The sequence below is a fragment of the Cherax quadricarinatus genome, chromosome 23 (genome assembly GCF_038502225.1).
Source record: "Cherax quadricarinatus isolate ZL_2023a chromosome 23, ASM3850222v1, whole genome shotgun sequence".
Taxonomy (NCBI): Eukaryota; Metazoa; Arthropoda; class Malacostraca; order Decapoda; family Parastacidae; genus Cherax; species Cherax quadricarinatus.
The window spans coordinates 26,030,485-26,043,375 of NC_091314.1; the positions used below are offsets into that span (position 1 = coordinate 26,030,485).

General features: G+C 37.4%; 1 protein-coding gene across 9 annotated transcripts in view; it reads right to left on the reverse strand.

Annotated features, from left to right (window-relative positions):
- Window positions 1-4,873: 4,873 nt before the first annotated feature.
- LOC128685725 (mitogen-activated protein kinase kinase kinase 7-interacting protein 3 homolog) overlaps window positions 4,874-12,891 on the reverse strand; it is a 639,350-nt gene continuing 631,332 nt past the window's right edge. For 7 of the 9 annotated variants that reach the window (XM_070088023.1, XM_070088020.1, XM_070088024.1 and 4 more), the window contains one exon: window positions 4,874-5,140. In XM_070088023.1, the coding sequence (XP_069944124.1) occupies window positions 4,971-5,140 (170 nt within the window). In that variant the 3' untranslated portion in view covers window positions 4,874-4,970. The remainder of the gene's footprint in view (window positions 5,141-12,891) is intronic. The other 2 variants (XM_070088030.1, XM_070088028.1) reach the window with 2 other exon arrangements.

A 12,891-nucleotide genomic window follows, 5' to 3' on the forward strand; every position in this document is an offset into this window, starting at 1 on the left:
CTTGTGAATGAATATTAGACTCGCCAGTTGACGTGTACTGGACGCTTAGCAAGATTTGTTTACTTTTGAACTTTGGTAAAAATCGAACATTTCTGCTACTTTGAGCTCAATTTCAAGGTACTTTTCATTGTAAAACCAGTCAAAATCATTGCAATTTCTGTAATATGTCTTCCATTCTATAAAATGAGACCAGGAAAACTAGAATACAACAATAAATACCATACGAAAATACAGTGCAAAGTCACTGTTTTAATCCAAAAACACGGTCAAAGTTTTTTTTTTCTCATTACATACTGTGTGCTGCAGGATTTTTTTTATACTGCGCACACTGACCACAAAGACCCATTCTTTCATATGTAGGCCTACCAGCTTTCTCTCACTAGATTTGAGGGCACTAGAATTTAGGCGTACTAGTACGTCAAAAACCCTGGGGCGCAAGCCGTACTAGTACGGCCGAAACCTTGAAATGGTTAACATTTTATACGAGATTTAATGCACCACAGAGTAATAATTATTGTGTTATTGTTATTACTATTATTATTATTACTATGGCATCTTCATAACTAATAACACACTCTTAATGATTTTAATGTGTTCCTGCATGCCAGCACAGGCACATGTTGTGGAGTTTAAAGCCTATCTTCTGCAAGGTATGTAAATGGTGTACATACACCATTTCATTTCTACATGGTTTTCTTATTAAAGAAGTGATCTAATGCAGTTAGCATTACAAACTCTGTTTTCTCTTATACTAACACGTCTGAAGGAGGAAAGAATGGGAAGACATTTTCATAGCTGGACCAAGAGTGCCCGCAACTGCATCCTTACCCGCCACCACATAAGTAATGACATAAATATTTTATTCATTCTAGAGTGTATATCAGGCTTTTATGTTATTTATATTGTTTATTATGTTATTTCAGATGAATTGTGATAGATAAATAGGCCATAGGGTTGATAGTAGTGTCATATTGAAGTACAATTTTGTCATGCCTCCTGACAGCAGAAACGAATTAATTGAATTTACATTATTTCTTATGGGAAATACTGCTTCGAGTTTCGAACGTTTCGACTTTAGACCTAGCTCCTGGAATGGATTAAGTTCGAATCTCTGGGTACCACTGTATTTGTTTGTGGGTTTGCCTAACTATTTATTATTTTATTATCACACTGGCCGATTCCCACCACCAGGGTGGCCCGAAAAAGAAAAACTTTCACCATCATTCACTCCATCACTGTCTTGCCAGAAGGGTGCTTTACACTACAGTTTTTAAACTGCAACATTAACACCCCTCCTTCAGAGTGCAGGCACTGTACTTCCCATCTCCAGGACTCAAGTCCGGCCTGCCGGTTTCCCTGAACCCCTTCATAAATGTTACTTTGCTCACACTCCAATAGCACGTCAAGTATTAAAAACAGTTTTATAAAGTTTTTCTTCTTCTCTTTTTTAGTAAATGTCTACAGGAGAAGGGGTTACTAGCCCATTGCTCCCGGCATTTTAGTCGTCTCATACGACACGCATGGCTTACGGAGGAAAGATTCTTTTCCACTTCCCCATGGACAATAGAAGAAATAAAGAGGAACAAGAGCTATTTAGAAAAAGGAGAAAAACCTAGATGTATGTATATATATATGCATGTGCGTGTCTGTGAAGTGTGACCAAAGTGTAAGTAGGAGTAGCAAGATATCCCTGTTATCTAGCGTGTTTATGAGACAGAAAAAGAAACCAGCAATCCTACCATCATGCAAAACAGTTACAGGTTTCTGTTTCACAGTCATCTGGCAGGACGGTAGTACTTCCCTGGGTGGTTGCTGTCAACCAACCTACTACCTAACTACTTGGTAAAAAAAAAAAAAAAAGACTTGGGTCTATTAAATTGTGCAGCTAGACTGGTATTTTCATTCCCAACTAGGTTCCCATTAGTCTCTACTTGTATGAGCTACATTAGCTCCCTATCAGTACCAAAAATTAAATTTAGACTGTTTATTAACATTTAAATCTATTACATTAAATGAACCCGTTTCTTGCTGACATGGTTATACTTTTTATGTCAGAGCCAGGAATGTTTCTGCAAATTACTGGAGACCCTTTTTAGATTGAGCCTGATGCTATTGAGGAGAAATTATTTGCAGGAGCTTTTTCTTATATAGCTCCTCGATTGTTCAACAGGTTGCTAGTGTCTTACACCAGGAATCTGAAAGCAGATCTCTTTTATAGAGCTTATGATCATAAAGTCACACTTCAATATAAATTGTAGTATTTTTTCAATGTTGATGTTACATTTATGACTTGGTGTGTGAGCACTTGTGAATTTCTTGAAAGAACAACCCCCCAAGAATAGCAAAATCCCAAATTATTATCACCACCACCAACAATAAAAGAAAAACAAAACCAACCACAACAATTAAAGAACAAAAACAAAACCAACCACCCACCTGCAACTACTACACCTACTATTACCACCAACCATGACCACCCTTTTTTACCATAACTATTACTACCACCACTACTGCTGCTCCCTATTCCCATCCTGTCTTCTGGCCTTCTCTATTTTCTTACTCAGATGTGACTTGACAATGGTCAGGTTGGACCAAAATGTCATAAGTTTCCTGTCATAAGTGTGACTGATTTATGAAGTGAGCTTCTAATGGGGATACTGCTGTACAAGCTGTGTTAATGAAATTAACACACAACTTGTACAGCAGTATCCCTAATATGTCCATGGTACAGTATTCATTGAAAAAAATCTCTGTACAGATACAGTGGACCCCCGGTTTACGATCAGCTCCCAATTATGTAAGTGTATTTATGTAAGTGCGTTTGTACGTGTATGTTTCGGGGTCTGAAATGGACTAATCTAATTCACAATATTCCTTATGGGAACAAATTCGTTCAGTAATGGCACCTGAACATACTTCTGGAATGAAATAATATCGTAAGCCGGGGGTCCACTGTATATGATACAAAAACAGTGACATATCCTTGTTTGCAAATGAAGCTAAAATATTGAAGATAATGCAAACAGAGGTGGATAGACTATTACAGGAAGATCTAGACAGACTTCAGGAATGTGTAAATAAGTGGTTATTGGAACTTATCTCCAGTAAAAGCAAATCTATGAAACTTGGAGGTAAGGAAAGGAATACTGTTTGAGGATAAAAACTCACAAAAATAATTTAAAAGTAAAGGTATAACCATTGTCTCAAACCTGTTATATCTGTTAAGAATTCTAGGAATCATCAATTTCAAGGCCTGGTCTCAGAGACTAAGAATTAAAGAACATACAGGAAAGTAAAATTTATAATGAATGTAAATAGAAGTTGTAAGATCTGCCTTGGATCTTGCATGCTCATGAGAAAGATGGATGGTTGCTGTCCTCTGAAGCATAAAAATACAATAACATTGTCAGCACAAGCTAAGCTCACAAATATAAGTATAGCATCCCGAAACCTTAACCAAGACATATTCATAACACTACCTCATACATGTGACATTCCTAAGTGTGCTGTACTAATAAAGAATCTCATATAGCACAACAAAATGAAACTAAAAAAATATCTAAAATAGTGAATCTAGACTGGTGATGAAATTGAGTGAAATGAGTTATAAAAATGCAAGAACTAGGTTTCATATCAGTGGAAGAATGAAAACAAGGGGATGTAATCCTAGTATACAAAATACCGAGGGTATAAACAAGGTTAGACTCTATACCAGGAATACATGAGCTACAGGAACATCCACAGGACAGCAGATTCCATACAATAGGTCAAATGCAGATATAACAGAGCTATTTCATGTCATTAGGTCAAAATTTAAAAGCAATACCATGAGTTAAAGTTAATTTTGCCTCCCCTCTGCCAGGTAGTCAAAAGGGTAATTATAAATATGGAACAACATTCAAAGACAAGCAGTAGGAATGTCCTCTCTGGAAAGTGAACGAAAAATAAAAGCACAAACAGGCCTTTCATAACATGGATTTAGGTAGCATTTTTTTTTATTAGAATGTTAATCATATTTATATCCCCAAATTATCAGAGCGGAGTGCTAGCCTGTGTTTAACACAAATAAAGTTGGAGAAAAATCTAATTTGGGTTGGTTCTTAATCAGAAATTTCCCCTTCTCACTGTAAGGTTCAGGGAAAATTTAAAATCAGATTGGATACCTCCCACTTGGAAAATTCCCCTCTTTGCTGTAGGCATCTCCTAGGTGACGGTTTTAGGTGGTGATAGATGGTGTTTGGTGGTGACAGTGCTGGTAGGTGGTCATGGGTGATAGGGCTGGCATGTTGTGGAGGTGGTAGCAGCTACAATACGAAATATTATTGGCCATCAGTGATTGTGGAGGGTGGTGACAGATGGTATAAGGTTGTGATAGAACTGGGTAAGTGATAATAGCTGGTGGTGTTTGGTTAAAAGCAACCACACCTACAATGTAACACTTAAAAAGAAACCTGTATGGTTTTCTTGGAGGTGCTGTATACCTAACCTGTCATCACAGATATTATATTACATAGTGCAATTTTACATAAAGCACTGATTTCATGAACATAACTGCCGTGTTATGTGAGGTCTTACTGTATATGATGGAGGAACATGAGGAAGGGTACTTGTATGTTTGTGAATACATGTGCATGAATAATTCACACGCACAAGTTGTCATGCATCGTAATATGAATAACTAATACAGCACATCCTAACAAATTATAGGTAAATCACCTGTATGAAACCATTAAACTATTTACCATTTAGAATCTTGCACCAAAGAAATGGTCTATTAATTTTTTTGGCTAATTCATAAATGTAATGATGTTTGATGCATTAATTTACTACATATATAATTCTTTATGTAATATTTAAGATTTCTTTATAATTTTTGGTAAAATAAGTATTAAGGTGAGAGTTTTCATATTAAAAATTTTCCAATCTGCTTCAGTTAACTAGCTCTTACAAAGACCATGAAATCATACAGGCTAAAACACTGCTAGAAAGTTATAAACTTGTGTAAGGAAGATACAAGAGAGTATCCCCCAGTGTGTTGTCAAAGAAAGCAGAATGGTGCCATCCCAAGCATGCAGCTCTGGCTTACGTGGAGAGTGGAAGTTTTGGTGCCTAACTCGGATATGAATATCTTGCATTTCTCCTGAGAAATGAAAGTAAAAAATAGAACCTTCAGCAATGAAATCATGTAAAATCAAAAGCAACAGCAAGACAAAGAATTATAAGTGATGTTATTATGTGCTCAATATAAACAGTACTTAAGCTTTAGTCATTATAAAAATAACCCTCTTTGTCTAATCATTTAATTTGTTTTACATTACTTATAAACTGATGGAGATTACAAAATATTTTATAAATATTTATATAAAATATAATTCAGTATAGGGTAATCATGTCATGAAAACACTGATTTGATGTAAAAATGTTAATAAAATTTAATTTCCAACTCAAGAAATGGTTATCATATTTGTGTGTAACTGTATTTGCCTTGCCAAGCTTGCTGTAAACATAATGAGTGACTTGAAACAATCCTGGGCAATATTACAGAATATTTCTCATGCATATTATGGTAGCATTCTCAAAAAGCAGAGTTCACAACCTCCAGTCTCAAATGACTGGAGTCATTTCTAATACTCCGACGATAGTATGATTAGTATTTATGTGTACTGAATATGTAATTAAAAATGTTTTCAATGCATTACAGAATTATAAAACAAAACAAAACAAAAATCTTGATCTGCCCAGTTCCTACTTTTATAGTGAATGTTGTTATTATTATATATTTAAAAGCATGTGCCAAACCCATATGGATTATACAGCATTTTATTGGATGAGAGGCACATGACCAGTAACCATGGAAAAGTATTAAATTCAAAGAGGATGAGATTAATAAACTAATGTGAAAGTGCTAAACACACAAGGGTCATACAGCATCCGGACATGGGAAATAATAATTTTTTGATTGGATCAAGATTCACTAACAAGCATCAACATATTCCATTCCTTCTCCCTTGAAGGAAACAAAAAGAGAAAAATATTAAATGAGCCATAACCTTTCATAACTTGCATACTCTATAACATTAAGTACAGCTAATATTACATGTTGATTGTCTAATTTTCATTTATTCTCACCTAACTGCTTCCTCTCCTCACTGCCACTGCTTGTGAATCATTCACAGGCATACCAGCTTTTCTCTCTTGCCTTCCATTTGAATAAACTTGCACTCTTACTCAATTTTCTTTGCTACCCTGTCACCACTTTTTGTCCAACATGACTGTACAATCATAACCCAGACTTTTCAATCTCATAAGCCACAACATTTTGCATATCACATCTTTCATAATATTTTTCCATGTTCCGTCTCTGCCTCTAATGCAACACACTCCAGTATTTATATTGCTTTAATTTTAGAATTTTCACAAACATGCCATACCCACTTCATATCTGTATATTAGGGTTGACATATCCCCTTTTCATCCAGTTCTCTACCTTCATCCTTTCCTATCTATACTCTTCTAACCAGGATTTTTGCTACACCAGCCACTTTCTATTCTTAACTCATATAAGGATCCCATACCAAAAAAAATTAAACACAAATTGGAGATAAATACACAGATTCCAGTGCCTGTCTATGGAGAACAAGTCAATATTGTGGCTCTAATAATTTATTATTATTGTATTCATGAGGGAAATGCTAAACCATTAAGGGTTATACAGTGCCTTAAAAATAGGAAGCAATCAGATTTAATCCAAGGAGAGGGAGGGCAGTACCAATTCACTCATAATTTGTAGTAAACAAGGATGTGTTTGAGGATTTATCAGTGGTAGTATTGTTAACCCCTTAACTGTCCAAATGTAGATCTATGTTCTTACCGCTAGCGCTCCAAACGTAGATCTACATTTTATTTTTCCTGCCTCCAAATTTGGCACGACTGGCCTAAGATGCCTGGTCAGCATAGAATGGGTCTTAACCCACAGTGTGCGCTGTATTAAAAAATATCTGGGACCATTTAGTACCTTGTGGGAGCACCAGTTCAATTGAGTGCCAGCTAGAACAAACAGCGCGGCAAACACCAAGGATTCACTTATGTCATGTCGTATTAACACTCCTCTTTTAACCCTTTGACTGTCGCAACCCCCAATCCTGAGGTGTCTCCTGGTGTCGCAAAATTTAAAAAAAAAAATATTATTTTTTCTTATGAAATGATAGAGAATCTTTTCCCGATTGTAATGACACCAAAAAAACCGAAATTTGATGGAAAACTGATGGAATTATGCTCTCACGAAATTAGCGACCTCGGCGCTGTTTACAAATCGGCGATTTCGCCCACTTTGAGCCCTATTTTCGGCTAATTCCATTGTTCCAGTCGCCCACACTCATAGCTATTTCTTTAGAACTTCATTTTTTCTATCGATTGAGTACAAGAAACTGCCCATTTACTGATTTTAACTACCTAATAATGTGGTCAGAAATTTGCAATTTGGCCAATTTCACGAAAACTAAAAAAATATGACAATTTCAAAATAAGGTCCAGAATGAACAATGCAGACATTCCTGGATCTAAAATAACGTTTTCTTTGTTCATCAGTCACGTCTCCAGGCCCCTCTGATATTACTCTTGCTTTCTATTTTGAATTTTTATTCAAACAAAAAATATTAGACTTACTATTATGCAGACTACTGCAATGCTGTAATAACTGTATAAATAACATCAACCCATTCATGACTGCATATTAGAATGGCTAGTTGGACATTTATTGGACAATGGCATCATTTGTTTACTTTTGAACATTGGCAAAAATCAAACATTTCCCCTACTTTGAGCTCCATTTCTAGGTTCTTTTTATAGTAAAATCAATCAACAATACCTCTATTTCTGTAATATGTTTTCCATTCTATCAAATGAGACCAAGAAAACGAGAATACAACCATAAATACTATACGAAAATAGACCACAAAGTCGGCATTTTAATTAAAAAAAACGGTCGGAGTTTTTTTTTTTCTCATTATGCACTGCGTGCTCCAGGATTTTTTTTATATGGTGCACACTGACCACACAGACCCATTCTCTCACATGTGGGCCTACCAGCTTTCTCCTGCTTGATTTGAAGCCGCTAGAATGTATGAGTATACAGTGGACCCCCGGTTAACGATTTTAATCCGTGCAAGAGGGATAATTGTTATGCGAAATAATCGTTATGCGAATGAATTTTCCCCATAAGAAATAATGGAAATAAAATTAATCCGTGCAAGACGCCCAAAAGTATGAAAAAAATTTTTTTTTACCACATGAAATGTTAATTTTAATACACACAAACTGAAAAAGGCATGCACAATTACATGACACTTACTTTTATTGAAGATCTGGTGATGATTGATGGGATGGGAGGAGGGGAGAGCATTATCTTCTTACTGTTTAGAAGGGGAATCCCCTTCCATTACGACTTGAGGTAGCAAGTCCTTTTCCAGGGTTACTTCCCTTCTTCTTTTAATGCCACTAGGACCAGCTTGAGAGTCACTGGACCTCTGTCGCACAACAAATCTGTCCATAGAGCTCTGTACCTCCCGTTCCTTTACGATTTGTCTAAAATGGGCCACAACATTGTCATTGAAATAGTCACCAGCACGGCTTGCAACAGCTGTGTCAGGGTGATTTTCATCTATAAAGGTTTGCAGTTCAACCCACTGTGCACACATTTCCTTAATCTTTGAAGTAGGCACAATGGATTCCACAACTGGCATAGGCTTCTCAGGGTTAGCCCCAAACCCTTCAAAATCTTTCTTAATTTCCATACTAATTCTCACCCTTTTTACCACAGGGTTGGCACTAGAAGCTTTCTTGGGGCCCATGGTCACTTATTTTCCAGAAACAGCACCGAAAACACTGTAATAATACGAAATATTCCGAGTGTATGCTTGGATGTTACCGCGGAGGCTGGCTGGTAAACAATGGGACGGGCGGCACATGTGAGGGCACATTGGACGCGTCTCGGACGAAAATCGGTGAGCGGGTTTTTAATCGGTATGCGCGGCAAAAATTTTGCGATAAAAGTAAGCGGTATGCGGAAAAATCGCTATGTGATGCCATCGTTATGCGGGGGTCCACTGTATATACGTCAAACACGGCACCTCGTAAAACGTATATATACGGCCGCGACAGTCAAAGGGTTAAGAAGAAAGTGTCATCTTGCCAGAATGTCCTATAACCTATGCCCTAAGTAAAAAGAAATAAGTCTGGAACTGTAATTTCGGCAGGCTGGCTGGTTGACTGGCTGTCTCTATCTCCGTCTGTCTGTCTGTGCATCTATCTCTGTCTCTATCTCACAGAACACATACGTACTGTAAATACAATTATACATAGTGTAAATTACCTAGGATAACCAAAAAAAAACAACAGACAAAGTGCTATTCTGGAACTGTAATTTCGGCAGGCTGGCTAATTGGTTGTCTCTATTTCTCTCTGTCTGTCTATGTATCTATCTCTGTCTCTGTCTCACAGGAACACATACGTTAATACAATTATACATAGTGTAAATTACCTAGGATAACCCAAAAAATCCAGACAAAGTGCTATCCTGTGCTTGTAGATAGTGATTGTGCGTAATATCAGATGGTTCATGAGCAACTCTTTGAGACAGATAGACAGATAGACACAGATAGATAGACATAGACAGACTGACAGATAGATAGGCAGACATGTTTATGTGTAAGACTGAAAACAAATAAAGCGAAGGCTCATCAAATGTTACCACTGTTATTAGTGGAGAGATAAGATAAGACAACGCTCATCAATTGTCACCACTGTCATTAGCGGAGAGATAAGATTAGATAAGATGATGCTCATCATTGTCAGCAGTGGAGTGAAGAGATAAGTGATACACTCTTACATCAAGCTTCAAGGTAACTTATTATTTTTTATTTTTAATTGTTAACAAATCGGCCAAGTCCCACCAAGGCAGCGTGGCCTGAAAAAGAAAAGCTTTCATCATTCGCTCCATCACTGTCTTGCGAGAAGTGTGCTTTACACTGCAGTTTATAAAACTGCAACATTAACCCTTAAACTGTCTAAACACAGATCTATGTTCATGTGCATAGCGCTCCGACCTTGGTTTTCCTCATTTGAAAGCATGTAAAAAAAAAAAAGTTGATCTACGTTCGGAGCCCCCCCCCCCATGCACGTGGACGTAGATCTATGTTTAGACAGTTTAAGGGTTAACACCCCTCCTTCAGAGCGCAGACACCATACTTCCCATCTCCAGGACTCAAGTCCGGCCTGCCGGTTTCCCTGAATCCCTTCATAAATGTTACTTTGCTCACTCTCCAACAGCATATAAAGTATTAAAAACCATTAGTCTCCATTCACTCCTATCAAACACGCTCACGCATGCTTGCTGGAAGTCCAAGCCCTTTGCACACAAAACCTCCTTTACCCCTCCCTCCAGCCTTTCCTAGGCTGACCCAACCCCGCCTTCTCTCCACTACAGATTTACACACTCTCGAAGTCATTCTGTTTTGTTCCATTTTCTCTACATGTCTGAACCACCTCAACAACCCTTCCTCAGCCCTCTGGACAACAGTTTTGGTAATCCCGCACCTCCTCCTAACTTCCAAACTACGAATTCTCTGCATTATATTCACACCACACATTGCCCTCAGATATGACATCTCCACTGCCTCCAGCGTTCTCCTCACTGCAACATTCATCACCCATGCTTCACACCCATATAAGAGCATTGGTAAAACTATACTCTCATACATTCCCCTCTTTGCTTCCAAGGACAAATTTCTTTGTCTCCACAGACTCCTAAGTGCACTGCTCACCCTTTTCCCCTCATCAATTCTATGATTCACCTCATCTTTCATAGACCCATCTGCTAACACGTCTACTCCCAAATATCTGAATACATTCACCTCCTCCATACTCTCTCCATCCAATCTTTCATCACCTAATCTTTTTGTTATCCTCATAACCTTACTCTTTCCTATATTCACTTTTAATTTTCTTTTACATACCCTACCAAATTCATCCACCAACCTCTGCAACTTCTCTTCAGAATCTCCCAAGAACATAGTGTCATCAGCAAAAAGCAACTGTGACAACTCCCACTTTGTGTTTGATTCTTTATCTTTTAACTCCAAACCTCTTTCCAAGACCCTCACATTCACTTCTCTTACAACCCTATCTATAAATATATTGAACAACCACAGTGACAACACACATCCTTGTCTAAGGCCTACTTTTACTGGGAAATAATCTTCCTCTTTCCTATATACTCTAACTTGAGCCTCGTAAAAACTCTTCACTGCTTTCAGTAACCTACCTCTTATACCATACACCTGCAACATCTGCCACATTGCCCCCCTATCCACCCTGTCATATGCCTTTTCCAAATCCATAAAAGCCACAAAAACCCCTTTACCCTTATCTAAATACTGTTCACCTATATGTTTCACTGTAAACACTTGGTCTACACACCCCCTACCTTTCCTAAAGCCTCCTTGTTCATCTATCCTATTCTCCGTCTTACTCTTAATTCTTTCAATAATAATTCTACCATACACTTTACCAGGTATACTCTACAGACTTATCCTCCCATAATTTTTGCACTCTCTTTTGTCCCCTTTGCCTTCATACAAAGGAACTATGCACACACACTGCCAATCCCTAGGTACCTTACCCTCTTCCATACATTTATTAAATAATAGCACCAACCACTCCAAAACTATATCCCCACCTACTTTTAACATTTCTATCTTTATCCCATCAATCCCAGCTGCCTTACCCCCTTTCATTCTACCCACTGCCTCACGAACTTCCTCCCACACTCACAACTGGCTCTTCCTCACTCCTACAAGATGTTATCCCTCCTTGCCCTATACACAAAATCACAGCTTCCCTATCTTCATCAACATTTAACAATTCCTCAAAATATTCCCTCCATCTTCCCAATACCTCTAACTCTCCATTTAATAACTCTTTTCTATTTTTAACTGACAAATCCATTTGTTCCCTAGGCTTCCTCAATTTGTTAATCTCGCTCCAAAACTTTTTCTTATTTTCAACAAAATTTGTTAATAACATCTCACCCACTCTCTCATTTGCTCTCTTTTTACATTACTTCACCACTTTTTCTCCATATACTCTACCCTCCTTGCATCACTTCTACTTTGTAAAAACCTCTCATATGCTAACTTTTTCTCCCTTACTACTCTTCATATCATCATTCCACCATTTGCTCCTCTTCCCTCTGGCACCCACTTTCCTGTAACCACAAACTTCTGCTTAACACTCTAACACTATATTTTTAAACCTACACCATACATCTTTGACTCCACTGCCTATACTCTCACTAGCCCATCTATCCTTCAATAGTTGTTTATATCTTACCCTAACTGCCTCTTCTTTTAGTTTATAAACCTTCACCTCTCTCTTACTTGATGCTTCTATTTTCCTTGTATCCCATCTACCTTTTATTCTCACTGTAGCCACAACTAAAAAGTGATCTGATATATCTATGGCCCCTCTATAAACATGTACATCCTGAAGTCTACTCAACAGTCTTTTATCTACCAATACATAGTCCAACAAACTACTGTCATTATGCCCTACATCATATCTTGTATACTTATTATTTTGATTTATTTTATTATCACACTGGCCGATTCCCACCAAGGCAGGGTGGCCCGAAAAAGAAAAACTTTCACCATCATTCACTCCATCACTGTCTTGCCAGAAGGGTGCTTTACACTACAGTTTTTAAACTGCAACATTAACACCCCTTATTATTAATTATTATTATTATTATATACTCCTGTGTATTCAAAACATTGCTGGGACCTATAAATACTATGTATATATTTCTAGACAATAGTATGTGACTAAGGTAGGTAA